Source organism: Betta splendens, chromosome 11 (assembly GCF_900634795.4).
Source record: "Betta splendens chromosome 11, fBetSpl5.4, whole genome shotgun sequence".
Classification (NCBI taxonomy): domain Eukaryota; kingdom Metazoa; phylum Chordata; class Actinopteri; order Anabantiformes; family Osphronemidae; genus Betta; species Betta splendens.
This window is the reverse complement of record NC_040891.2, coordinates 4,292,419-4,320,292: the sequence shown is the minus strand read 5'-3', so window position 1 is coordinate 4,320,292 and position 27,874 is coordinate 4,292,419. Positions and strand designations below refer to the sequence as shown.

Below are 27,874 nucleotides of genomic sequence, written 5' to 3'. Positions count from 1 at the left end.
TAGGACAATGAACTTCACCTGACAACAAAGTATCACAGTGAGAAGCTCCACGTCCTCCAGTCCCAGTTCTGCGCTGATGGCAAAAACAAGTCCTCTCAAATGATGACATCAACCTTTTAGTTCAAACAGTAACTTAGCAGTCTTTTGCACTAGCTGAACCAATGTGCTCTCCAGGTTGTGGACTCCAAGGCTGCTCTATGACCTCCTACACCAAGGTAATGCATGGTAAGGTATCTAGTAAAGAGGAGATGGAAATAAAATGGAGGCTCAGCTCAGTCATGATTGAGGCAGGTCACTTTGTCTTATGAATACCAGCCACCTGTACGCTTTTGACACTAACACCGTGTGATGGTGTCTATAGAAAAACAACAACCTGCTCTAGGTTTTAGATCTTAACCCGATTACAGCAGTAGTTGCTTTATGTTGACTGATAAAACACTGTCATTTAACATTAGATAAAGAATGTTGGGTCGAGTTGCAAGAGTGTATAAAGAAATAATTGAAAAGCAGTATTACTTTTTTATGAAGGATAGAAACAAAGTTAGTGTCATGAGCATTTGAACATTGTCACAGCTCAACAGGGTTTTATGTTTTTCATCTCCTCACTCACACTCGCTGACGGCCACAATCTGGAGGACGGAACCAAACTCGAACCACGTTCCTACAGATGCAAATAAATGTAAAGATGCAGAAGCGCAAAGGCAATATTTACATCCATGATTATTATTATCACTTAAAAAGATGCTTTAATAGAGAGACACTGGAGACAATAACAGCTAAATCAGTTCCAACACAGTGCGCCACAGATGCTAACTATTTAAACAGGTTTAGTGTCAACACGTTAACGTAAAAAGAACGAGCCACTCGATCTGGGATCTTAAAGAAACGCAGCAGTGTCGTCCTTTAAATGATGAGCCTTCATTCCTAATGGAAGAAATGTGAGGACCTTTATCAGCATTTGCAGCTCAGACAGACCAATTTTATCAAGTTTTAGCAATAATGAGAAACTTCTGAGCTGAGCTGCTGTACAGTCTTTCCTCCAGATACCAATTCATCAAGCGCAGTACAGCGGTGCCTGTACAAACGTGTCGTTACCGCCGCGTTACCGGTAGAGGGCGCAGTAACACAGACCATAAAACACTGCAGCAAAGGGACAACGCAACAAGAATCTGAAGTTCCACATACAAAAATAAGCGGGTGTTACAAACTGGAGCTGCTGGGTTTAAAAGCACCAAAGAACGGAGCTGCAGACAGAGGTACGATTGTTCCTGCCTCCAGTGAAGTCACATCACAAAGAGGTGCTTTTGCTTTTACAGATGCTCGTCTCGTCTCCTCGGTGAAGCCCTACCATAAAAAGAAACCCTCCAGACCTTTATTATGTCGTCTACTGAGGGGGGTTCTATTCAAAACAGGTTGTAAAACAGACGCTTATGCGCCAGATTCACACCCCACAAACAGTGTAAATATATATATGTAAATGTCAGCGTGTGCGCTTCAGGGACAGGAACGCTGATGCGTCGTCAGGGTGAGATGTCAATCAATGCAGGCGTGGAAAACATGGCCGTGCATGCGATCAGCTGGGTCCTGCACGGGGCTGTGTGCGCGCGCGTCGCCGTGTCTTTGGAAGTGTAAATATGAGGAGCGTCAGCAAAACACGCTGCTACAAATGTATCAAATTGTGTCCGAGGCGAATGAGGAGCCCATGAAAAATTCAGCACTTCATTTGCTGCTGCTGCTGCTGCTGCAAGCTGTGCACGAGGGGAAGGAATGAATAAATCCACAGCAAATGTCTTACGAAGATTTAATGTACATTTATTCTTAACACGTGGAACATATAGTATAAAGATTTGAATAAATGATATTCATTAAGCCAAAAAAAGGAAAAAAAGAGGAATTTACATCAAGTTTTTAGCTACATCATCTGAAATACAAATATGCAGAATCCGCGTCACTGGAAAAAAAAAAAAAAAACGCTTCAAATGGTTCTTCTTCGTCAAGGTCTAGTTCGTCATCTCTGCAGGAGCTCAAATGAAACATTATTTCTGTTATATTCTCTACACCGGAGACAAACTGAATGTTGAAGCTGTGTTGGTTGAAGGGTGGTGTTGGACAGCAGCTAAAGACCCCCTCCCCTCCTCCACCACCACCACCACCACCACCACCAGGAGCGCGGCACGAGCAGGGCGAGGGCGCCGATGTAACAGAGAGAGGCGGCGGGGGGGTGGGGGGGCGTCAAGTAAGATCACGTGGGAGCGAGTAATCGGATCAAAGAATAAAAACTGGTGATGAGGAACGGAAGTAGAGAAAAGAGAGAGAGAGAGAGAAGTGTAATGTACAACATCATATATACACTGCAGCTCGGACTGCATCTAGAGTTGAGGACCAGTCCTAAAGAGGTGACTTTTTAATATAAGGGTCAAGTCATACAATCAAGGGACAAAGAAGAGGTCAGGGTGTTGTAGGTTCACCATACTTTGGGGGGAAAGCCGTTTTTCTCTCTCGACGTGAACTAAAACTGTTTTTAAAAACTACAGTTTGCTGCCAGGCCAGCGGATCTCAGTGTGAAACCGTATTATTACAGTATGTTTACAGTTTTAAGGTGTACAGTACAGAAAAAAAGTCCTACAATCTACTGCACAGGCCTCCCATGACGTATGTCTGTTCACAGCCAATAATGTGGTTCCTGCGGGGCTGAGTATATAGCATCCAAAGTTACAGCAATTATACCACACCACAGTCTGTAAGTCTATGTAGCCTCCGAACATGAACCATAATATTGTTTAGTCCGTGCCCTCCCCCCGCCGACCCCTGTAGGGGGAGAGCGAGCACACGTATCCCCCAAACTCACTGTAAACTAGACAGCAACTTTGGTTACAGTTTTTTCTTTTTTTCTGACGATTTTTCTTCTTTTAATAAAAAAAAACAAGTTCTCTCCGCAGGGCAGCGAGTTCTGTCCCCATGTCCGGGTCCCAACCTGCTCTTCGTTGCCAGTATTGTTCCGTTTCAGACATTTAAAATCCACAGCTACTTCATGATATTCCTTCCTTTAGTGAGAAGCAGGGGTAGAAAGACAGTGGAATCCAAGGTGATTTTGCATAAATTAAAAAAATAGGAAAAGAAAGGAGTCAGTTTTGCTCTTTCCACTCACGCAACACACAAGCGCGCGCACACGGACACACACACACGGGAGGGGGAGTGACGGGGACCAGAATGAGGCGGAGCTGAAACCTCCCCACGGCTGTCATGACTGGCCAATCAGAAACAGTACATCGCAGATCACCTGGGACACCAGAGGGTTCATAAGAGGAGACACCGAGATGTCCAGTAGCCGCGACTCGTACAAAGTGAACTCTGAGTGGTTTTCCTCGACCTTAGCGAGGGCGTGCAGGGCCCGGGCCGCGCGCCGCATCATGTCCACGCTGGTGGGCTCGAACTGGGGGCCGCCCTGCATCTGTAGCAACGAGCTCTGGCTCTGCTGGTACTGCGTGGCAGCCAGGCTGTCCTCCAGGAAGCCCAGCAGGTTGCCCACGCTGGCCTTCTGCACGGCGATGGCCCGCGCCGCCAGGCTGTCGCCCTGGGCCAGGTTCGCCAGCAGCACCACCGCCATTTCCCGGCAGACGGCCACCTTGCGCTCGCCGACCAGGCGCACCAGCGAGCCGTAGAGCTTCTCCAGGCGGCTGAACGGCGGCGTCGCGAGGATGAGGTCGACGTTGTTGTCCTGGATGCTGAGCTTGCTGAGGGTCTCTAGGACCAGTCTCTGAGGGGACAGCGAGCCGTGGGGCCCGAGCGAGGGGAAGGGGTCCAGGGCCTCTGCCGAGGGACACACGGCCCAGTGGAGCAGGCCATCCAGCAGCGGCAGGCATATACTCTCTGAGTAGATAGAAAGGTCCAGCTGGCCTGAGATGTTCGCTAGAGTGACTAAGCAGTTTTCCCTTAACACCTCGAGGCAGTCCCACCACCACTCATCTCGCTCGCAGCTCACGCCTTCATCCTCCTCCTCCTCCTTCTCGTAGGTCACCGGGGCCTGTTTGCGCTCCGGGTGCCTGTGGTGGAGCAGCACCAGGCGGCCTAGCAGCAGCAGGAGGCCCGGGTGTTTCGACATCTCCTGATCGTTCCCGGGGACGAAGGACAGGCTGCGCACGATGTTGGAGACGCAGATGCAGCGCCGCGCGAGCGAGTCCTGCCAGTCGGACAGCGTGCAGAGCGGCGTTTCGTCCTTGCTGTGGGGCTCGTCCTCCAGGATCTTCACGTTGCGGCGACTCTGCAGGTCGGGGTTGATACTGAACGGGTACTTGCTGTTCTCTTTCTGCTCACCTGAGCCTCCCCATACTACTTCCTCCGTGACCGAGCCCGGGCGGGCGGACAGCACGTCATCGATGGTGGCAGTGACTGGTGCGCCGATGGGAAGAGGAGGAGAGGTCTTCTCCGCTGGAGACTTAGGGGCCTCAGACGTCAGAGGTGTTGGCTGCTGAGCCTTGTCTTCTGGACTGAACTTGGACTTCTCGTGCTTCTCCGTTGCCGTCCCTGGCCTCTGGACCTTCTTGCAGCTCTCGGGGGCTGTCGCTGTGCGTTTCCGCTGCTTCAGAAGGACCATCCGGCTCTCAAAGTGGGTCTGGATGTGTTCAGTAGTGTCACCACCACCAATGCTCCAGTGTATCAAGCCACTGTCAAAACTCTGCCGCTGCCCAAGCTTAGACGAGTGGTTCACCAGGAAGGGGTTCTTCCTACGCACCATCTTGATGGGGAGTTTGTCGAACTTGCTAGCCTGCTTGGGCTTCTCTGAGTGGAGGTTGGGGTCCGAGGCAGACCGTGAGGTAGAGGTACAAGGTTCCTTTATAGAAGACCCCCTTTCCTTCTCCTCGTCCTCATCTTCTGAAGACATGTCTTTCTGGGAGTTCTCCTGTTTTACCTGAACCACCGTGGAGGGGTGGAGATTGGCCTTTGATTCCTCTACCTCCTCCTCCTCCTCCTCTTCCTCTGTGTCCATATCCTCACCATCTGGCATTGGAATTTCATCATCAGAGTCTTCAGCAGCGTTGGGGTCTATAAGGGTGCGCTGTCCAGGGTCTCCTACTTCATACTCCTTTAAGATGCCAAAGATCTCAATTAGGCAGCGTCTGAAGTACTCCACCACCAGCTCCAGAAACCCAGGCAACTGTAGGACCAGAGAGCATGACCATTAAAAACAAAGGTCTTGTAAAGGCAGTGGGACTGAATAAGTGATTTTTTTTATGTTAATAAAAACAGTTGTAGGTTGGAGGAACTTACTTGGCATAAATTAAAAGTAGAAATGCTGCTGTCATCATACAGTAAAATGTTAATGGTGTCCAAAGCCCAAGTGCTTTCAGCGAGTAAGCCTGACTTTAGTGACATCATCACTCTCCAAGCCTCAGGAGTGCCTATGAAAAAATAATGCATAAACACAATGAATATGGGCCAATGCGACCATCATCCGTGTTGTTAGACAGCAAGTAATGTTTACAATCAAGACATTAGGTTACGTACCAATGTCTTTCATGGTGAGCCTCCTGCGAGGTTTAAGGTGGGGTTGGGAGGCCTCAATCGAGCCTGGAGGGAAGGCCACATCTCGCCTGATCATGGGTTGCTGCACAGGGGCCTGGCCAATGTGGGAGGCCGGTACTGGAGGCCCAGCTTTCTGCACCTTAATGCCCGGATGCATGTAGGGAGACTTGCTGGGCGACGTCCTGCTTTCCATTTGACGGGGCATTGGCGCTGGGCTCGACACCTGAGGAATGTGGTTCTGGGTAGTCTGGTAAGTAGATGGCAGGGGTCTCGTCATTGGGGGTCCAGAGCCACCAGGGCCGAATGGCGGCTGGCGCTGGTTGACGTGACCAGGCCACTGGCCTTCGTGGTTCATCCGCTGGTCCGAGGGCATCATGTCCTCTGAGCGATTCATGCTGTGGTATCCTGGGGCCTGACCGGGTACAGGAGGCCCCTGTCGGTTTGGATAGTTAGGATATCCCATCTCATTGCGGCCTTGCCACAACGGGCCCTGGGGTCCATCTGGACCTGAGGGCATGGAGCTTCCCATCATCTGAGGAGGCATTGGAGATTGAGAGTTGGGTCCTGCTGATGACGGTCCTCTGTCCCGACCAAAGGGGAAAGGGAACTGGTTCTGTGGGCCTGGTGGCCTCCGATCCCCTCCAGGGTATGCATTATACTGGTTATACATGTCCTGTTGGCCCTGGGGCCCAGAGGACTGCGGTCCTGGCTGCTGTTGACCACTGTAGGGGACACTGTACATTTCTCCCTCATGCCGTTTGGCGGGAGGGCCATACCCTCCATCCACAGGGCGTTTGTAGTTCTGTTAACAGAAAACATTCCAGCATAAGAGTTGCGTGTAATTATAATTGTGACATCATTTATCGCTTTAAAAAGAATGGATGCTCATATTTGTTACACAGACAATAAACTTATCCTACCGGTTGCTGCTGTGAATACATTCCAGGTTGTTGATTTGGGTATGGGCCACCAGGGGGTGCTCCTTGGCCAGGATATTGATTGGTAAAGGAGTCATGCCTGAAAATGGAATCAAACAATAATAATAATAATAATAATTTTCAGTTTTCTTTTCAGTTCAGAGTTGTAAAATTTAAGCATGATAACAGTATTTGCTTTAAAATATCCATCTTTCCTGAGGTTTTTGTATATGGTACTGACCGCTGCTGTGGTGGAGGGCGACTGGGTGAATACATCCCTGTATCGGCTCCAGAAGGCATCATGTTGGGCTGGGGAGCTCCTGTTCCCATGCTGCCGTCAGGGGCCATGCCTGGCTCCTGTCTGTAAACCCAACAAAGAGCACTTATCAGCTTTAATGTGAATGTGTAAAAAACTAAGAATGACCTGATCTCAGTTTTAAGGACATTGTATGTTAATCTTTATTATAAAATGTTGTTGAACACTAATAACTTTAACTTTAACTATAACTAATAACATTTACCTTCGGTCGTATCCGTAAGGGAACTGCTGCCTCTGGCCCATCTGCATGTTGCCCATAGGGCCTGGTGGGCCTCTGTTATACTGTTCTCCCATCCCACTGTTAGGACCTGGTGGCATGAACTGCTCTCCAGCTTAAAACAGAGAAACAATCAAAACTGTAAGCGTCCTCTTGAACAGAACTTCTGAAATACCTGATTCAAGTGTCTGAGCGAGTCTCACCTTTCCTCATGCCACCAAAGGGGTCCTTGCTAGATTCATATGGGCCCATCCGGCCCATCATCTCTGGGCCACTCATCCCAGGCTGATAGCCCTGAGAGTTTGGAGTCATGGCATTCCTCCTGGAAAATGCTGGGTCTCCACCATCAGCAAAAGGGTCCTGCAGATTCACACTACTCCTGCGATGTGAGACAGAGCTTAGTAGTAAAATATTGAATAGTTTGGTTTGTTTATGTATGTTTGAGAGTCTTTCCTCATCCACCCCATCTTAGCATCAACTGATAAAATGTTACATGTTGAACGGTCTCCTTGAATAAGATGTTTTTTTTCCTGACTCTTACCTGACACCAGGCATCGGAGGCATCTGTGTGTGTGGGGTGGATGCAGGGGTGGGGGGTTTGAGGTCTCCCCCCTCTGCCATTGAACTGCTGGTGGACTGAGGAGTTTGGGGCCCTTGGAGAGATCCAGAACCAGCTGCAAAACAAGAACAAGCATACTAAAACAACAACAACAACAACAAATAATAATAAATAATAATAATAATAATAGTTATTATAAGCACATTTTTAAAAACTCAAGGACACTGTACAGCAAGAATAAATGAACACTGAAACAACTGAGAACTATTCTGGTTTGTAACATTTAAAAACGCCAGAGGAAAAGTCCCGCTCTTCCTCATTACTTCACTACAGCTATAAAGGCATGAGTTGATGTTTGATAGTTAGACTGGATGCTCTGGAGGACGGGCTGAAAGCTGCTGGGGGCTTTTCAAGAGCAGACGATGCTCCTGGCAATACTAAATCCCATTTAGAAATTCTAGTGGTACGGACTAGCTTAATAGAACTCAACTAGAAAAGATGCTGAATCCTTCAAATTCATCACGACTTTTAACACCTTTTCAGCTCAGCATCCATGTGAACTACAGCTGGGCTCTAGGACTCGCCAGAAAACAATAATCCATGAATGACAGATTCCTGCCTGAGTTGGAGACAGTCATTTGTGGGCTTGTGCACGAGTGAGCAATCGTTTGTTTATGTTGTTGTGTGTGCGCGCGTGTGTGTGTAGTAGCTCGTCCTCAACTTCACCACTGGACTTCTTGCTATTAGCGCACCAGTTTGATGACTCACAGGTTTCCATTCATTAAACTGTCACACCCACCAGGGTCATTGTCAGGTCACATTTATTCATATTTTTTCATATCAACCTCCTCCTCCATTGCTCTCTCACAGACATTAACTGGCTCCCCCTCCCCCTCATCTCCCTTTGGGCAGGGATTTCCCTCCTGCTAAAGATGAAGGGAGGAAAAGGGAGGGGGGACTTTGTGAAGACGAAAAAAAAAATGCATGATAGAAACTGAGTGAGAGAATTGTGTGTTTTGAATACACACACACACACACACACACACACAAACCTCTTCCCCCATTCATCATTTCTGGCTCAGTTCTAATCTCTTGGGAGTGTTGCCTTTCCTCTGTAGCCCTGGGCCGGGCACAAGGCAGCGAGGACGTGCCACCGATGGGACATCCTTTCCTGCCCCGTGCCACCAGTCACCCTGCCCCCTCCCCCGGCTTTTCCTTCATACTAACTAGAGGGCTGATGCCAGCTGACAAGCACCCTGATGGCTCCTGTAACAACACCCCAGCACTGACTCAGTGCCCCGTGTCTGACAGCCTGGGTCTCATCCAGAGCAGGGAGCAGCACGTGGCTGCCTCCGGTGTGGCTGTTCCTGGCATCCCCGACAGGAGTCTCTCAAAACAACAGCTTCCAGGTGACAACATGGTCCAGAGACCCCTCGTAACCTCTAGTATGCAGGCCAGTTTGTGCGCTGACTCCTACTGAACATTTAGAGTTCATTGAAAGGTTTGGCATGCCGGCTGTGTCGCTGTTTGCACAAAAACCGATGCCGCGGAGATTGAAAGGACAAGTCTGTCGTCATGTCTTGTGCAAATGCCAGACAAAATTCCCCTGAGGGGTCTGCTTGTGCAACTGTCCAGAGGATGCAGGGCACTTCTGTGACATCGCTGTTATTTACACCACCTTCAAGTAACAGCAGTGATTTATGGAGAATGACGGGAGAAGACAAACAATGGTCTGTGAATGGGTTTTCATATAGGCTGATAAACTCAGGAGTGTCTAATGAATGGGTAATTAAAACCACTCTAACTAAGAACAAGCTTGAACCTGGGGGACTTTACTAAATGGGCCACTAATGATGTCTGCTTACCTGGGCTGGGGGGCTGGATCTTTGCTTGGTTCTTTTTGGTGTCCGTGTTGAAGAAGTCTGGAGGTGGGTCCTCGCCACGCTCAATCTTGCACTCAAATGCGTACAAACATTGGATGTACTGTTTCTTGAGCGAACTGGCTGCGCTGCTCGACGTGCCCACGTTCAGGCTGGTGGCCAGCTCCCTCCACTTCTTGTTCTTGTTCACCTGGTGGGCGATAAGTGGAAGGTGGCATTCAGGAAGCAGAAACATAACAATTGCACATTTATCGGTTATGTTATCTGGAATATTGACGTTGCACTCAGTCCAGCCGTACCTGGGTGAGACCACCGATGTCTTTGACAGACACGTAGAGTCTGAAGAGATCTAGAGGCTTGCGGCCCACGGCGGGCAGGTTGTTCATGCCCATGGCCTTCTCCTCTGCAAAGGCCAAGTATCGGTCCACCCACATCTTCCTCTCTGGTTCCGGGCCAAGTTCATACAGACGAGTAATTTTCTCATTGGTGATGGTGGACGAGCTTGACTTCTTAAAACAGAAGAAATTGAATGGATGAATAATGTTCTAACACAACAAATTGTTCATCATGCAGACTTTACAAATCATTTTACCTTTTTAGACTCAGGCTTGGGAGTCCCATCCACTTTGTTGTTCATCTTCTGGGTTGGGTTCATTTTTTCCATGCCAAACTCTGTAGTGGGAGCCATGCCTGAATGTTGAGGAGTAATAAGAGGCAATTTATAAAATGAAGGGCTATAGGTCTATAGGGCTTCTGAGCTCAGAGTGGTGCTTAAACCTTCAGTGTATCTTACTCACCTGGGGTGTTGTTGGACATGTTTGTTCCCATAGGATATGGCCCTGGCCCTCCCTGGTTCATCATGCCATGCATACCACCAGGGCCGTATGGCGCGCCTGCTCCCATCATGCCCTGGGACATGTTAGGGTAGCCGGGTGGCCTGAAGAACAGAGTTCTTTATTAGAATGAGAAAAAGGATAACTGAAAAACAATGAGCTGTATTACTTATTGTTTTATGCTTTGCTGTTTACTGCAGGGAAAAAACAATCAATGTGTTTTTCTTCCTCCTGTGTCGGTAGGAAACATCAATTTACGTCATGTGAGTCTAGGAATTGCTAAGCCCACGAGTGTCTCCCCGTAGGCTGAGCTGGCATCTTCACCGGGGAAGGATTTGATTCACTTGCCTCAGAGACCACGTCCTCCAGTATCTCATTTTTGTCACGTTTCTTCTCTTTCTCGCTCATCGATAAGTGTTTGGTCTACTGCCATCTACTCTGCGGTGCACTTGGGCACCAGAACTCACAACAGACTGAGCTGCATGTGGGACGGACCAATCATTTTTCATTGTCACATAACCAGCAAACACAAGCAAAAACAGCTTGAAAAAAAAAAAAAAAAAAAAAAAAAAAAAGAAAAACTCAAGGCTCAAGAGTCTAAACACAATGAGCGGTAGTGACCCTTAACAGTCAAGTGCTCCCTTATGTCTCACTGAGACCGATTCAGCCTGTAACTGTGAGCACTCACCTGTTGTGTATAGAATTTGTGGGGCCGTGGTGCATGGAGGGGCCGCCGTCCTTCCTGTTCATGCCTGGAGGGGGACACATTCCAGAGCCCACCTGAGGGGGCATGCCGCCCATGTTAGAGCTCATCCCGGGGCCGTAGGGACGAGCACCCATTTGCCCTTGCCCTATTCTTCCAGGTGGCATGTTTCCATAAGGTGTTCCGCCACCCTGACCAGGCATGGGGTTCATGGTGCCTCCCATACCAGGACCACTGGGGTAGTTTGCGTTGGGCATCGCTGTGTAGCCCGGCTGCCTCGGGTAACCTGAAACACAGGTCACCGAGGAACACAAGTTTAAGTGTGGAAATCTTTTTGACTGGAGTTGATTCTAGATTCTAGAATAGATATTTTGGAAGTTCTCACTTCTCCCTGATGAGATGAGATTTTTTTTCCCCCAAGTCCAGATCTAAATTTACCTCTGCCTGTTCTGACAACCAGCCTGATGAAGCAGGATTTATCTGGCACTTGCTGTTCACTGCTATGACTCACAGCTGAACTTCTTCAAAGCCCACAGAAACCATCTGAGACTTCAAAGTGAAGTGATATAATTTCATAAATTTATGGTGTGAAGAAACTTAAAAGCTTTTTTTTTTTTAATCTGGGATATCTATGGCGCAATGATGGTCACAAGATGACAACTGTAAACTCATTCACAATATTTAAAAGATTTTTTTATATGACAGAGTGGAGAGCGCTGGATGACACTGTCCCTTGTTGTCACCTTTGCCATGTTGTAGAGATACTTTTAAAACAACACCTACTATTCTTCTGCAGTAAGACCTCACCTTGTGGACCATATTGGCCTCCCTGAGGCCCATAGTTTCCCATGGAGTTGTTCTGGGGAAAGTGTCCCATCCCACCATGCATCTGGCCCCCTGAAGACTGGCGTGGAGATAAGGCAGAACCAGGTTGGCCAGGCGACCCGTATGGAGGCATCTGAGGGTTACGCATGTACACTGGAGAAGGAGAGAATGTCATTAGATACAAAAATAGATACACAAATTGTGCATGTGCTTTTACATATAGTTTGACAACATATAATCAAAGTGCATGACCGCACTCACCCCGGTCCTGGCCCATGGCTGACTGGTTCATGGAAGAGTGCATGATGGTGTCGGACTGGACGCTCGGTGGCCGGGGAGGCATTTGGTTACCTGCACAACAGCAGCAATGCACAAGCTTAGAAATGTAGCTTTGGGAAATATTAGTGTTAGGGTTATTTATTCCTTGCTTGTCCTTAAACTTTTAAATGCTGCGCTTTACTAAACCATAAAAAGCGCTCTTTCTGCTGCTTTTGTCATTGTTCTCCACAAGACGCTTTTGGCAGCACAGGAACTTGTGTTTCTGTGCCACCTGGATGGTTTGCTGGCATCGAGTAAGGAGAAATTTAATGTTCCCATCTGGCAAGTGACTTCATGAATTACAAATACCATTCGCTGTATTTACGAGCATGCAAGTCCTGAGTTAAAACTCTAAATCTATCTCCTGCTTGTTTACTGACAGTTTCACACAACATCCAACTCCATACACTGAAGGTGACACTTGTACGAAAAATGTATTTAAATTATTTTGGGTGGTTAGGTATTTTTAGCGGCATTTAAACATTTTGAAGGCCTGTCAGGTGAGACTAAATGACTACTAAATCATGTTACCTGCTTTTGATTATGGAACATTTTGCACATTTTTTGTCAGCAAGGAATTGTTGTCATATGGCACATGCTATAAAACTTAGCATTCTCTGTATTTGTTTTTACCTGGCACAGCAGCAGGGGACAAAGGGCCAGTGCGGGACGGGGTGACACTTGCAGGAGAACCCACAGGTGACGGTGAGGGTCCACGTATGCCTGGTAGGTGGGGTGAAGTGTGTGGCGAGAAGGGAGACTGAGCAGGATTGCTCTGCTCTCCCTGACTGCTGGACACCCCTGAGGTGCTGACACCTGGGCTCAGGCCGCCCTCTGTACCGGTGGGCAGGTCATCGATGGAGCCGGACAGATCCTGGAAGAAGAGGAGCGGAACAGCGTTCATGATTATTTGAGCTTTTTATTTGAGAGGTATATTAAAGTCAAGTGAGGTCACTGATGTGTTAAAGCAATGTTTGCCTTTGTGAGGTGTGTCTGACATTCTCTCACACAGTACAAGACTGCCAGCCCTGTTATAGTACAAACACACATTCAGGTACAATCACTTCTGCTCCATCTTTTTTTAAAATACTCCACATAACTCCCATAATGCTGATAATGATCTGTTTTGGCAAGAAGAACTCCGTTTGTGCAGCTTGCAAAAAGAAAGGAGGGGGGAAAATATTTGAAGCAAGTCATCTCAGGAGGCAGTTGAAATAATTGGTGCTGGGCATAGGCTCTGGTGCCATGTGGTGTTGTTATTGAGCCTCGCTGGCTGTGACACAAAGACAACTAGGCAGGCAGGGAGATAGGAAGGCAGCCGGCGATGATTATGTTTGTGGGAAGGTGAATGTTTACACACTGGCCACTCACGTGGAGCCCATGTGCTTGCTCAGAAATGCAAGCTCATCTGCCAGTCACATCGGAGAAGGGAAAAAAAAGCGGACGGGAGGAGGAGGGGGTAGGGAAAAAAAAGCACTCACTGGAAGGTGGCCAACTATTCCCATAGAAATCTCACACTCGCAGGCTGGCTGCAGCCCCGAAGCCGGCGGTTTTGCACTTGAAACGGCGCCCGTTGCTATTTTTGGGACATGACCTGATGGAGGAACCCCAGAGGGAGTGACAAGAGGAGAGCGCTGATTCAGAATACACCCCCCCCCTCATTCCAATCTACCCCCACCCCGCTCCCTCTGCCCTTCCTCCACCTCTTTCTGTTTCTCTGACTTCATTGACGGCACAAATCCAGGCCTCTATACTCTGCACAGAAGTCACGGCTGCTACAAAACCATAAGAAGCCCAGCAGGGGAGCTTTTTGTATGAAAATCGCACTCTACAATGTTTTACTGGCTGACACCACGTTAATGTTCACAAATGTGAAAACAGGTCAGAGCAAGTCAGGGCGGCTCTGTGTGAATGACAGAGTGGTAAGATCTTAATGCTCCGGAGCAGAGATCAAACAGCTAGACATTCTTTGCTTCAACAACCATGGTGGGATCCTTTTTTTCAAGGGCCCGCATCATCAGCTGACCTACATCACCCCACCCTCCCAGCCAGCACCGCCCCCCTCCAGTCAGACATCACAAGACAGGTCATCTGACACAGTCTTCTAAAGACCCTAAGCTGCCTGCCCTGATGACCACCTCACAAAAAGCACCCTACAAGAGATCTCCCCTCCTTAAGTCAGACCACAAGGCCAATAGGTCAGGGGGTCAGTTCCTGGAGTTACACCCTAGAGTCATGTCTCAACAGGAGGTCAGTGTGGAAGGTTGCGCAAGACATAAGCTTCTCAGTCAGATACAGAAAAAGCACCAATAAGGCCTGATAAATAAAACAGCAGGCCTTTAAAGTGGATACTCCAGGGACCCCCGGGGGCATTTAAATGGAATAAGGCTCAACTGAGTAACAATCTGCCAGAAATGAGCAAACTTAGAGAATAACAGAACCAATGAAGGTTGCATCATGCAGTGTGGACTTGGGCTTGGTATTAAACCTCAGTGTGTTTCTGGCACTGAAGACAACTGCAATATAGACAATATTTACTCTGATTTTGTTTTTTTACACATTGAGGTAACCGAGACAAATTCTGACCTTTTTCAGTTGATTTTGGATTCATTTCTGGGATAGTTTCTTTTCCCCAACACACAATCTATATTCATAACACATGACTCACAACATGACTTACGCTTTGCGCAGTCCTTGAAGTTGAATGTTCTTTCGCTAACCTTCTGTCCAGACTCATTACTTTCTTAACATAAAGCCTGTGCACGACGGGCAAATGGCAGGTCTCCTCATAGCAAGAAATATCAAATTTCCACGATGACATAGTGCAAATTGTGACTGTCAGGGAACCACTATTAATATGCAGGTGGATCCACTGGGACGCAAGACTGTGGATGTTTACGTCATGGTGTCAGTCGGTGGAATAGTGAAACTGTTTTGCCTCTAGGATGTAGAGTGAGTAACACCAAATTCCAGAATAGTTTTCCTACTGAAGTTGGACTACTTTCCCTGGAACTAAGACAAAGCAAAGCAACAGCACAATACAGCTCTGACCGATTGCAACGGTGCTCGTCAGAACATAACTAAAAAACACTCAATCACACAGTCTGATCAATTTTTGTGAAAATGTGAAACACAGCCTGCCAGCTAGGTTACAACACTGTTGTGAAGTGTGCACCTGTGAAAATGATACAAAGCTATAAATGCAGTCATCAAGACAATGTTAATTTTATCATCTCACACACACAGGTCCTAATTAAATGGGTCCTTTAAAAAGCTACACCGTTTCCCCAAGTGCTGTGTCAGCTCATGCAACAACCCTTGAACAGTCTGCCAGACATACTGAAAGAAACTCTCTCCAAGTTGACTGTGTAAAGCTTCACCTTTTGCTCCTGAGGTTGAAACTCCCATGCCGCTTCCTAATGGTCTATGCCTCCAGAATTTTAAAAATCACTATCGAGGACCGGTCATGAGCACATGATGCTCTATTGATGTATTTGTGACTTTAAAACAAGCATTTATATAATTGCATCACGTTTAGTGGGAATATTTGTGGTCTTCCACTTAGGTTTGTGTGTGTTTAGTATCTCTTTATTTAAGAATGTTTCAAAGACTATATAAACCACAGTGGTTCTTAAATGATTTTTTTCTGACTAAATATTAAGAAATTACTACTAATGCAAAATAAAACATAATAGAAGGCTACAAATACACCTGTAATATGGAGGGCATGTTCTTAAACATTCTGTAAGTTTTCCATACCTCTAAATGCACAGCCTTTATAGGCAAAAACATTGTAAATGAACACGCGCAACACACACACTTCTACTCCCACTCTGCAGCCATTGATTTTTCTCTGCTCAATACTGCACAGCACCAAGAGCCTGTTCTGCTGACTGCACAAGCTGGACAGCGAGAGTAGAGAAGAGGCGAGGCAAGGAGGGAGGGAGAGAGGGGAGGGGGAGGGGATGTGGTAATGATGCTGCTGAAGTGGCACTGCTCATTATCAGAAGGCAAATGATGAAGAGGACGTGGACCAGGCACAAGAAGGAGTTGAGGGACACTGGGATGGCTAAGCTTAGTGTTTGTGTGTGTGTGCGAGCGTAGGTTGGGGTTAATGAGCTCACAGGACAATTGCAGCTTTGGTAACTATGACGAATGTAACAGCTGATTGTTTGATTATAGGCAAAAATCATGTTTGTCCTACATGAAGGGAATGGCAGGGGAGCTGTGTTGTGTGGAGAAGGAGAGAGCTACGGTTCTTTCTGTGGAAAGCTTCTCTCTATGGCAGCCATTTTGTGTTGTTCCCAGCTCTACCTAACATGGAACATCAGAGCTGAGAACTGCACAACAGTGTTCATCGCGTTCGTGGCTTGGAAAGAGGCAAAAAGACGCGCTGAGAAATACATCAACGATAAATACATTCAATAAAATTTACTTCTGATGCAATTATTGTTTACGAACGTGGAAAATGACATTACTAGTGCCACAGTTTCCATATTCTCCACTGCTCTTCTAAGTGTGCCTGTGTTGCCTGAGTCATCTGCTCTCCTCTCAGCCGTCCTAATGTATTCCATTTGCAGATTACTTCAGTGAATCAATCAAGGCCGACCAGCGCCATTAGTCTGCCAAGCCAGCCGATTTTTTGTTAAGGTTATGAGAAACAGAGTGGGAGAAGAGAAGCAGTGTAGCGCCTTGACATAATGAAACATATCTGGAATGTGTGACCCAGGCCAGTAGTGTAACAAGATCTGGTGGCGGTAAGAAGGGGGAGGTGGGGCTGTTGAGGGGGGGGGGGGGGGGGGGGGGGGGGTGTAGAGTTCGTCCCTCAGTCACACACTCTCTCTGACCCACTCGTCTCTGTCATTCTCATTCCTCGGGGGTTTCGCCAATGGCCTGGCTGGCAAGCTTCCTGGCTCTCAGGCTTCCAGATGCTTAACACAATATACAAGGAAAAGAGGGAAGAAGGGAGACTTTCTCACACGCATGCTCACACTTTCTCTGTGGTGAGGTGACAGGAGACAGAGTAAGAAGAGTGAGGGTGGGTGGGGAGGGAGGGAGGGAGGGACTCAGAAGATAGAGAAGTGAGGTTAAAAAAACACTGTCTGTGTCCCCTGGGCTGCCATGGTTACTGTGATCCACGTGGTTGACACATTAGAGCAGACACAGTCCCTCTGCACCCCTGCCCCCGTCCCAGCCCATCCCTCAGCCCCCCCCCGACTTTCTGTGTCTCTCTCTCTCTGGGCGGCCTCCCTGCGTGCCTGGCAGGGTCACGGTGCAGTCAGCTACTACAAAAGAAGAAGCTCGTCATTGTTACAGGAAGCACTGACACACCAAAGCTGCGTTTCCTCCCCCCTCCCATGTGCTCCACTTGTGCTTTAATTCCACACTTCCCCTACAGGGAAGGCATAAACAGATAGGGTGGACATTCAAGCAGCAAAACTATGAACTTCTTCTGCTGTTGACCCAAGTTACTAGTGTTAATTATATACTGCTGATAATGTTAGTGACAATGCTCCAGCAGTGCACGTTTGCCGCTCACCACTCAGAATACGTTGGTCTTTTGAAATATGAACTGGGTCATGGGAAAAGTCATCGTTTCCCTTTTAAGTGCAAGATCAAGTAAAAATGTTTCACTCAGATTTTTTTCTAGAGGGTTTTTCTTCTCTCTCGGCTCAGCCTCTCAACACACTGACTTCATATAACTGAGCCCAGAAGAACATCTCTATGCCGAGATCACAGCACTTCTGTCACGTGCAGATGATAGAGTGCAGGTGCTCAAGTGAATTAAAGTGTAGCTTGTCTAGTGAAACCACTGCATCGAGACGGCGCAGACAACTGAAAATGTCCAAATACTGAACGTTAAGAGTGACACATGGGGGGTGCTGACACCCCAAACACCTGCCCAAGGGTCCCACCTGAATCGAGGGACTGTGCAGAGCTACAATGGGCTTCTGGCAAGTCCACTAAAGTGCTAAAGACAGGCAGATCCACCCCCAACTAGAGGTTTGCAGGGCTGAGCTCAACCATAAGGGGGCACTACCATCCCACTGTGAGGAAAGAACTGGAGAAAGGAGGAGAAGCAAGGCAGGTCCCTGCCTCATACAGCAGCAGAAGCAAGAGCAGCCATTACAGGGCTTCACATATAGCACAGGATGGCGAGAAAGTCTATACACAGTTAGAAAGCCTTATAAGCGAGCCATGCAGCCCTCACCTGAGGGACACCATGACTCAAATACAAACTGTGGAGCAGGTGCCTCCAAAGCTAGTCAACATTTAACCTGATTGTGAGAGTTCTGTTATTTAATTTTCCAGAGATGTCAACAGCACAACAAGACTAGCAGCACCTTGTTTGGATTACATGTCGTGTCCGAGTCAGTGCCAAGAGATGATGTTTACTACCTCCACAGACGAGCTAACTCCAGTTCCCCAGAGATCACCATTACACGGCTACTCTCATCAGCAACCACGTGGAAGGCAAAATAACAGAGACGACACAGGACAACACCAGCGAAATTTACATAAAATACACTGATCGATGCTGTTCTACTTTAACACTCCTGTGTGTCACTGACTTGCAGTCCAAAAAAAGGAAAAAGGGCAACTATAAATCTTAATCAATAAGAAGGGAGTTCTTTTTTTAAATGCTCCACATTTGCCTAATTGAGCTTCTTTGTAGGGGTAACAAAAAATTGAGTGTGCAAGGCGCACACACACACACAGACACACTGCAGATGTCTGTGTGTAGCTAACAGAGTAAATGGAGGGGGGGGGGGGCTGTCTGATTGCTGTGAATAATGGGGAGATGGTGTGTGCATGGGGGGCCTTTTGTAGAGATCACAATAGTAGCAGGGAGTCCCAGGGCAGCACACAGATGCCCAAGTAAGGCAGGCAGCTGCCCAGCCTGAGGTGAGGGGTGCTGGGATACAGAGGGCCAGAAGGACTGGAGGGGCCTTTGGGTGAAGATGGGGTGGGGGTGGGCTATATAGCTAGTCCTCCTATACTCTCACATGCACAGTGTACCTAGAAGGCGCTACCAAACCCAACTGACATCACCAGTAAATTAAAAGGCGAAGAACAGAAGGGGAAAAAAATAATAATATTGACGTTATTTCATAACGTGAGAGCTAAATTCATTGTGAGGCCAGCTTCATCAATCCAGGCTCGGCAGCTTGTTTCAGCAAGAGCAGGGGAAAGCAAAGGACAGACAGTGCTGCAGTCAGCCACAGTCTTTGTGCTGCAAAACTAGCTCAGCCCAGCAGAAATGGAGGCAGAGGGGAGGGGCATGGGAGAGTGTGTGAGTGAGCAGAGCGAATGAGAGGGAGAGTGCTCTGTGTATGCATGTGTGTGCATGTGTGTGAGCTCACAAGAGCAAAACAGGGCTTTTTTTCCCCTTTTGCAGGCTTAGAAACAATTCACTGAAGCAACTGCAAAACAACACACTTTGTCAGCAGATTGAATTTTCTCAAATACATTAATTAAAAATCACATAGAGGAAAGAAAAGGGTGAGACAGAGAGAGAGCAGGGGTGGAGGAGGGAAGGAGGAGGAGGGGAGTGAGACTGAGTGAGAGGCACCCAGGAATCTGAATATGACATGCTCACACAGGAAGCAAGGGCCCCAGAATAGCAACAGGAAACTGGCCCCGGACTCTGAATACTGTCAGCGTCAGCCTCGCAAAACAAGGCTGCGCTGCACAGTGTTATGAAAGCTGATTTACTGAGAGAAGAGAGAGAACGGAGAGGGAAAGGGAAGGAGGAGGAGGGAGCAGGCAGGGGAAAGAGAAGAGAATTCAGACGGAAAGAGGAATATAAGAACGGCAGAGAGTGCAATGTATTTGTACAAAAAACGAAAAAGAGAAATGCAGCAAAAACAGAGTGTAATAATGAAAAAGGCAGCAAAGGAGGGGGGGGGGGGTTGGGCTGTGTATGAGAGGAGAAGAAAAAAGTGGGCCGGCCTTGTCAGGCTGATTGCTCCAGAGCTATGTCGCAAAAACAAGCTTAGCTGCCGCAGGAGAGCTGAGCTGGGCTGGGCTGAGCAGGGAACGGGGATTGCAGGAGTGAGGGGGTGGGGGTGTGTAAGGGATTCAAGGTTGATCAAGACTGGAAGATCCCTCGGTTCCAGATCAGGAGGCTCAGCACAAATCATTAAAGGTCAATAATAGAGGGCGTGGTGGTGGCGGGGGGTGATTTGGGTGGTCTTTGAAAAGGTGTAAATGTAAGGGATATGAATGAAGGCTGTAACTGAAGGCATGGGCGGGGTCTTGATGTGGTGATAAATTACAAGATGCGGAAAGCTAGATAGGAACAAGAACGTCTGGTTGACGAGAGACCACAACCAAGAAACCCATACAAGAGGAGTGAGCTGAAAGAAAACAAACAAGTTCCCTTCATCTCTAACAACACTCCAGCTGGAGGCTTCTTATCCATCACATGTGATACATTGTGAAATTCAAGAAGGTACCGAATCTACTCCATTATGGGGCACTAACAGCATAAACAAGCCTCATAAAGCTACGGCTGTTCCTACTACCTATGATAAAAACCACTTGTTTGGGAATTAGAGAACCAGGAAGGGTAGAAAAACTAACCAAGGCATCCGTGTATGACCAACATGTGACCTTCCTCTCGAGCGCGGAGCCCTTTCAGGCACATCAGAGGAAGGGAACACCATAACCAGTGGGCGGCTCTGAGTGGGATTAGCCCCACGGTGGGAAGAAAAACTGGGTGTACAACAGGACACCAAAGTGAGAAAAGGAGCAAAGTGTGAGGGCGGGAGCTAGAGGCTGGCGGCGGTCTGCTAATTATTCCCATTCCCAGGCTTTGACGTGAAGGGGAAGTGCCACTTCCATGGAGTGTGAAATTTGAAGGGTGAAGGTGGTGACCGTGGCCAGCTTCACCTGTGCTGAAGCCAGAGTGGAGGAGAGGCTGGCTCAAGACACCATCCTGACATACTGCAGTTTTTTTTGTCCTCCAGGTTGTTGAAAATAAAGCTATAGGGTGTGTAGTCGTCCCGATAGCAAGCTAAGTGAATTTAGGTGCTGTCTAAAACTGGTCAATGATCTAAAACCCCGAACCCCCTACCTTAAAGCCAGATGAACCAGAAACCCTGCTTCCTGTGTGTGTTGCTTAACCATCTATTCATTCCAAGTTGGTTTTGGATTAACATTTGCTAAATGTCTGAGCTGTACAGAGATTCTATTTAGATACGACCAGTTCTGGGGAACTGACACCGTGGTAAATATTCAGCAGTTTAACTGTGCATGTGTGTCCTGGAGCCAGGGTAAAAACAATGCAGGAACCAGCCCAACCTGCTAAGCTAGTTCCTCTATAGCCGCCTGTTTTCTTTTTCCTCCCCTCCTCCTCCATCTGCTGTCCACAGCTACGTTTTGCTTTCCTCAAGCCGAAGTCGCTCTCCTACCTGTCCTTTTGTGCTCGTCCCTTTATTCCCACCCAAACAGCGGTCGAAACAGACGCTCGGCTTTTAGCACCTGGCTCAAACAGACCCATCTGTGCTCTGGGTGAGGCACTGTCTGTCTGGCTGGCACTGTGAACTACTACAAAGTCACTAAATGACGCTTACCCTTCAGCTGCTGTTGGATCTGTACTCAAACATACTTTGCAGACAAATTTGTTTTAATCTTCCTCAAAAGATACGTTTTGCTGAATTGCTAATTAAAAGAAAATCCAGCTGATCTTACTCTCAATCAGAAGCCTAGGAAGCAAAGGGACTTACTGCTGGTACGCCACTAAATACTACAAGTTTTGACATTCGCAGAACACCTGTAGTAGTCGATTTTGCTGTTTTGAATCGGGCCAGTCGGAGTTGCACTCTCAGCTAGCACAGTCTAATCTGCACACAGTGCCACGTGTGAACCGCAGGGGTCCTGAAGGAGTAGGAGGAGGGAAGGGGATCGGTTCATGTCAACCGTAGCCAGATTAACAGCTCTCCTAGCCAATCACACAGTGCCAATTGGGAATCCCCAAGAAGGGAAGGGGAAAAAAACAAGAAATAAAAACAGCCCCGGCCCAGCCTGCTCGGCCAATGGAGCAGCCTACAGACAGATGAATAAGTAAATAAGAGAAATAAATAAAAGAGGAGGGAAACACATCCTGAGGGCATCCCCTACTGGCATAGACAGCGCTGCCTCTCATCCCTCCCTCCCTCTCTTTCTCCAACCAATCACTCACACTATTTGAAGTTATTTGCTTGCACTCCCTTCTGCGCCCCCCCCCAACTCCCCACCACCAACTCTAGTCTCTCACTTTCATTCTCTCTCATTAATGATCTCATTTCTCACTCGCCTTCCCTGAGGCCCAGAATGAGGTTAGCTCCGCAGTCTGACCTATAAACACTGCCATGGAAACTGCAACGTGTTACAGCGAGACACCTTTTAAACAGGGATGGGTGGGGGAGGTGGCTGTGTTGAAGAGGAAAGGGGGTTCTCTCACCTTTATCCTAGCCAGAGGGTTATCACATGCCAGATTTACCTCAGTTTCAACAATTCTTTTCCTAGCAGAAATGTTTTTCACCTCTCCAGTTTTGTTTTTAACCAAAGTAATCAGCTTTTCAGCTTTGCACAACTTAAATACACACTACTTGATAGCCTATTTCACACATGCAATGGAATCGTGAACATTTGAGGACATTGAAGAGATAAGGATACTTGATGATCTTCTAAATCTCTATCTGTAATTAAGCCAAGAAAGTAACGGCATTGAAGAAAGCTGGGAATTCAAGTGTTCACATCCAGAGCAAAAGCAAAAAAAAGTTTAAGAAGCCAATGGTGTTGCTCTGTGTAAACCAGGCAAAGATCTTTTTAGTCAGTGGATTCAAATATTTAAATGCCATCATTTTTTTGTAGATTCTTAGTGTGGAGTCTAGTATAACTATGATGGTTGCTGCACTATAGGACCAAAGCCAGATGCCATAACTTGATTACAACAAAACACAAAACACAATGGACAATTTCAACTAAAAAACAAACAAACTTACACACTATATATGAAGCAAGCTGTGTATGTAGCAGTCCTTCAGTGGAGATGCATTTAGACTAGCATGGTACTGAATATCTGTGGTTGCTTTTATACTGACCCTTTTTATGCATTTTATTAGGATTTTGTGCAATTCTATCACAACAAGGTCAAAAAAGCTTCTCTGTATAAAAATGGACAGTAAGAAGGTATTCTACTGAAACTATGTTGCATTTAGTGGCCATAGTTAAACTTAATATAATAGTGAACCCTAAAGTCAGAGTTTGTTTAATGACTTTGACCGAAATTCTAATCTAGTTACTTTGGACACAACTGAAAGCCAACATACAAACATCGTGCTACAAATTCAAAAGTACTCACAAATGTTCTTGTCTGCACAACAAATACAAGTCAAAGCTTAGACGAGGAGAGCTCACCGGCAAACTGGACGGCCGGGTCTGAATGCTGTCTTCCTGACTGCTCTTGTTGGAAGCCATGGGCTGGTTGGAAGGAGGAGCACTGGACTGAGAGCTGAAGGAATCCTGGGAGAGTTCCTGATCACCGGGACAAAAAAGACAGATATTCAATCTGAGCATCTTGCGTTTCATTTTTTCAAGTTCATATTAAGTAAGTGATTAGTCTATTTATAGCGTTTGTTACTGTGTTGTTACCTGTGGAGGAGGTGGGAACCTTTGATATGGTGACTGTTGCTGCTGTTGCTGCTGCTGCTGTTGTTGTTGTTGTTGTTGTTGTTGTTGTTGCAAAGGGGGTGTTTGGGAGTAAGGTGATGGTTGACCCTGCTGACCATGACTTGGAGGTTGCTGGCCTTGGAGAGGAGGACCTCCTGGTTGTTGCTGCTGCTGCTGCTGCTGTTGTTGTTGTTGTTGTTGTGATTGTGGTTGTTGTTGTGGTTGTGGAGGCCCTTGCTGCTGCTGTTGTTGTTGTGGAGCTTGCTGCTGTGGTGGCTGCCCAGGCCCAGATGGTTGTGGATAGCCAGACTGGCCCTGAGGGCCCTGCTGACCTTGAGAACTGGGCCCCTGCTGCTGCTGAGGTGGAGCGTAAGGTTGCTGTCCTGGCTGAGACTGTGGTGGCTGGTTATATGAAGGCTGACCTGGAGGAGGGCCGTGGGGCCCTTGGGGCTGATACGGGGCTCCTGGTTGTCCATGTTGCCCAGGAGGCTGCGAAGGATGGCCCTGCTGAGGGTAGGGAGCCCCTGAGCTACCCTGTGGTTGGCCTAGGTATGAAGGTTGTGGCTGGCCAGGGTGAGGTGGTGGGCCATGCTGACCAAAATAGCTCTGATTTTGTTGGCTGTAGGCCCCTGGGCCTTGTTGTCCGTAAGTTGACATCTGAATATAAAAACAGAAACATTTGAAAGGATGAGGTATGAACTGTAAAATGTCTAAAAATAGTTGATAATGCAAAGACTCCTTTTACAATTCACTCTTAGCACATCCCTTAATATGACTCAGATTAAATGACAACTGTTCCGTCTGTCCGTAAGAGAGCAGAGTGTGTTCCTTGGTATACACTGATCAGTCAAAACACATAAGAAAACCCATCTAAGTGCTGGAATTCAGCTGTGTATTGCTTTAAATTACAGCCATGAAAATAAAAATTTAGTTTTGACTTCATCTCCTTGAACTTCAATAAGGATTTTTATATTCTCCCAGATCCTGTGCACGAAAAGCCTTTCAGTATAGCACTTTCCTTTCATTACACTCAATGAACATGGCAGGAGAAAGCACTGACCTTGTGAGAAAACACAGAAATAAAAAAGAAGAAGAGTGTATCAAATAGCCATGTGTTGATTTGGGAGGGTTCTCAGCTATTCAAGAATTCAAAGAAAATAGTAGATAGTAAAGAGATGCTACACACTTAAAACAACATGAAGTGGTTGTATTGTGCCTGCGTGACAATGGTAGGGATGCCGGTTTCTTCTCTTTAGGGTACTTAGAGTCCACAGTCAGACACCAGGCAGGCCAGTATGAGATAATCACACCACACAATAGGCACAAGACCACAGACAGCGGACGTGGAAGAAAAGGCTTCACTCTACGGGATTCCCTGCATGCATTCCTCTCTTAAGGCACACTGCCTGACGGAGAGGGTTCAAGGAGGGGCTTTTTCACAGCAATGAGTGAGTAGATACAGCAAACTGTATGTTTGCCATCTTTTAATTGGATAATGCTGTCAGAAAGTGCTGCCTATAGTGCCTGTAGACACAATTCAGGCGTCCCCAAGTTTTTTTTTTTTACTGCATCATAAACCAGCAAAAGAAAGTGAATTGGATGATGCTGTAAAGCCGTGTTTGAGCCAGATTCAGCTTTCAAGGTTAAAAGGAATCCTAGGATAACTTGGCTGGGCTCTTTGGTGTATCTCAGTAAACAACAGACCACTTAGCTACAAGTCATCAGCAAACAGTGTTTCAGCCCTGGTCAATAGTTCAAAATGAAATATATGCAATTGCCTTCTTGCCAAAAGTTAGAGAGGGAATTAACACCATCTATTCAAAAAGATCATATCGCGCCTCACACTGAGTCATTACAGCTGTTCAACATTTCCTGTCTTCGTGCCAATGAAGTAAATAAACATATTATGCTCAACTGCTGCCTTAATTATGAGAATATCTATCAGCTCCACCTGTGGCTAAAATGATAATGTAGCTAGATGTGGATTAGGACTCCTCGCTGTGAAACAGTGACTGGATTTAAACCAGTGCAGATTCTCCCATGCCTGAAACCCACACACACCACTCTAAAAACGTTTTCGTACCTCAGATTGCCACTGTCACAATTTCTGTAATCCTGAGTCACTTACCAAATAAATAACTTATTGCCTCCGCTAAGAGGAAAAAACAAAACCTATCAACTTCTGCTCCAAATTTAAAATCTGACTCTGTACTCACCTACCAAAGCATCTGAAAACATAATGAGGTAACATAAATAATTGTTTATTAGATGGTTACCTGAACCAAGCCTGTAACTGTCAATTTAGGTAGAATTTTTGTTCCATGGGGCTAAATCTTTAAGTGACATGATGACCACTACATATCAACATATGATTACACCAAGCAGACAGGGGCCCAGAGAAGAGAGGCAGAAACGCCTGCTTCACTTACCCTTCAAACTACAGCCCTTCCTTACAGTAAAACACAAGGGTCTCAAAGCATGCTTAAAATTAACCGCACTGTCAACTGTGTGCTTCTTAATTCGGGTGTGGACCTAAACCTGTAATCTATATTCCTTTGGGATGGGTATGGAGACAGTGCAATCCTCTATTTTTGCTGGAGCCTCTAACCATATTGATGACAAACATCTTCCTTGCATTGCCTTTAAAACTAATTCTATGTAAGAAAGTATTTGGTCACAAGACTGCAATCATTCAAAAATGACTGACCTGCTGTCCATATGGCATGCCACCCATAGCACCGGGTGTACGACTTTGCATCCCCATTGGATACCTCTGCGGCCCAGGAGGTCCATAGCCTTGGGCTGGGTAAGAGCCTCCCTGTTGGGGTCCAGGTCCTGCGGGAGGACCTTGTTGCTGCTGTGAGTAGGGGTTGGGTCCGCCGTATGGCTGACCACGAATCTTCCCCACTTGGTCCATTGGACTCGGAGGCTGGAGGTAACAAAGAAGTGAACTGATGAGCTCAAACAGTGGATGTATGGACTAGCAACTGTGGTAACAAACTGTATGAAAAGGTGCTCAACAGCCATGATTATATAGATATGCAACTAATGCTTTTCCAAGAAGAGACAAACTTGTCCAGGTCATATTTAGAAAAAATTTCACAAATGTGTTGTGCATGTATCAGCCCAAAAATGACTCATAAAACATCAAATGCATTCAATTAAATGCAGAACAAAAAGCAGGAGAAATAAAATTTAAAAAAAAAAACAGTAGTGGAATTACTTCCCTACTAGAAAAGGAAAAAATTGGCCACAAATGAATGAACAAGCCCACTACATCCGCCAGGATCATTTCCCTGCCCAGGAGATCATTGTGCCAGTGGGTGGATACTGTTACGGCACGAACGTCAGGGATGGTTTCTGTGAAAATAAGCTTAAGGAAGTGGAAGTGTCTGCGGTAGCTGGAGCTGGGCCTACCCCTCATCTGGAACTATGTCAGGATTGAGGCTGATGGTGGCTTTTGGGCTGACCTTGGCAGGGTTCCGCTCTAAAAGATCCACATGGCCCGATCAGGCAACCTTACTAGGCATGTCGACATTCTCTGGCCGGAGAGCCAAGGAGGAAAACGGAGCGCAGACAAGAAAGTAAAGGGTGGAGAGTCAGGGGGGGCTCATAATGAGGCAGCATTGCCTGTCAGCATCTGGAGCCAAGGTCATAAAGTGTCTGATGCTGTGTGTGTGTACATAAGAGATGATGTTTGTGGAATCCCCCCAAACAAAACACTCCTCCAGAGCAATAAAAAAAATGGAATTTCGTTCAAGTATAACAAACTGGTCTTTGTCCAGAAGCAAGACAAAGACAGAAAACAAATCTCACACGGGCTGTGCGGGGTATCTCCCTAGTTTGCACAATCTGATGCCATCCTCTGTTTGCCATGAAACCCATCACAGCATCATATGAAAGTACAAGTCACAGTGGGGGCTTTGATGTAGCAACACCTCCTGGCCTGCTGACCTCAGGCAGCAGACACAAAGCTTTCATTGCTTCCCACGGTTATTAATCTGCGAGTGTGTGTTTTCCTTCCTCCCCCCCAAAAACCTCTTTTCCTTGGTTAAAGGAGACAACCACCGGGGCTATTTATAGCAAGCAAGACGGAGAGGGCAGTCTGCCGAAAATGTAACA

The 27,874-nt window shown here is 47.0% G+C and overlaps 2 protein-coding genes across 2 annotated transcripts in view; one reads left to right on the top strand and one right to left on the bottom strand.

Moving 5' to 3' along the window:
* Window positions 1–1,787: 1,787 nt before the first annotated feature.
* The window catches only part of arid1ab (AT rich interactive domain 1Ab (SWI-like)), a 40,526-nt gene continuing 14,439 nt past the window's right edge, over window positions 1,788–27,874 (bottom strand). Inside the window, exons 2-20 of the mRNA XM_029166607.3 lie at window positions 26,460–26,681; window positions 23,735–24,409; window positions 23,501–23,617; window positions 12,728–12,968; window positions 12,038–12,127; window positions 11,759–11,929; window positions 10,937–11,237; window positions 10,213–10,352; window positions 10,008–10,105; window positions 9,715–9,924; window positions 9,401–9,605; window positions 7,518–7,650; window positions 7,180–7,355; window positions 6,962–7,091; window positions 6,682–6,801; window positions 6,444–6,540; window positions 5,506–6,325; window positions 5,269–5,399; window positions 1,788–5,155 (exon numbers count right to left, since the gene is read on the bottom strand). Coding sequence (XP_029022440.1) covers window positions 3,242–5,155; window positions 5,269–5,399; window positions 5,506–6,325; window positions 6,444–6,540; window positions 6,682–6,801; window positions 6,962–7,091; window positions 7,180–7,355; window positions 7,518–7,650; window positions 9,401–9,605; window positions 9,715–9,924; window positions 10,008–10,105; window positions 10,213–10,352; window positions 10,937–11,237; window positions 11,759–11,929; window positions 12,038–12,127; window positions 12,728–12,968; window positions 23,501–23,617; window positions 23,735–24,409; window positions 26,460–26,681 — 5,991 coding nt within the window. The 3' untranslated portion in view covers window positions 1,788–3,241. The remainder of the gene's footprint in view (window positions 5,156–5,268; window positions 5,400–5,505; window positions 6,326–6,443; window positions 6,541–6,681; window positions 6,802–6,961; window positions 7,092–7,179; window positions 7,356–7,517; window positions 7,651–9,400; window positions 9,606–9,714; window positions 9,925–10,007; window positions 10,106–10,212; window positions 10,353–10,936; window positions 11,238–11,758; window positions 11,930–12,037; window positions 12,128–12,727; window positions 12,969–23,500; window positions 23,618–23,734; window positions 24,410–26,459; window positions 26,682–27,874) is intronic.
* stmn1a (stathmin 1a) overlaps window positions 21,055–27,874 on the top strand; it is a 268,537-nt gene continuing 261,717 nt past the window's right edge. Inside the window, exon 1 of the mRNA XM_055512813.1 lies at window positions 21,055–21,061. The gene's annotated coding sequence lies outside the window, so the exon portion shown is untranslated. The remainder of the gene's footprint in view (window positions 21,062–27,874) is intronic.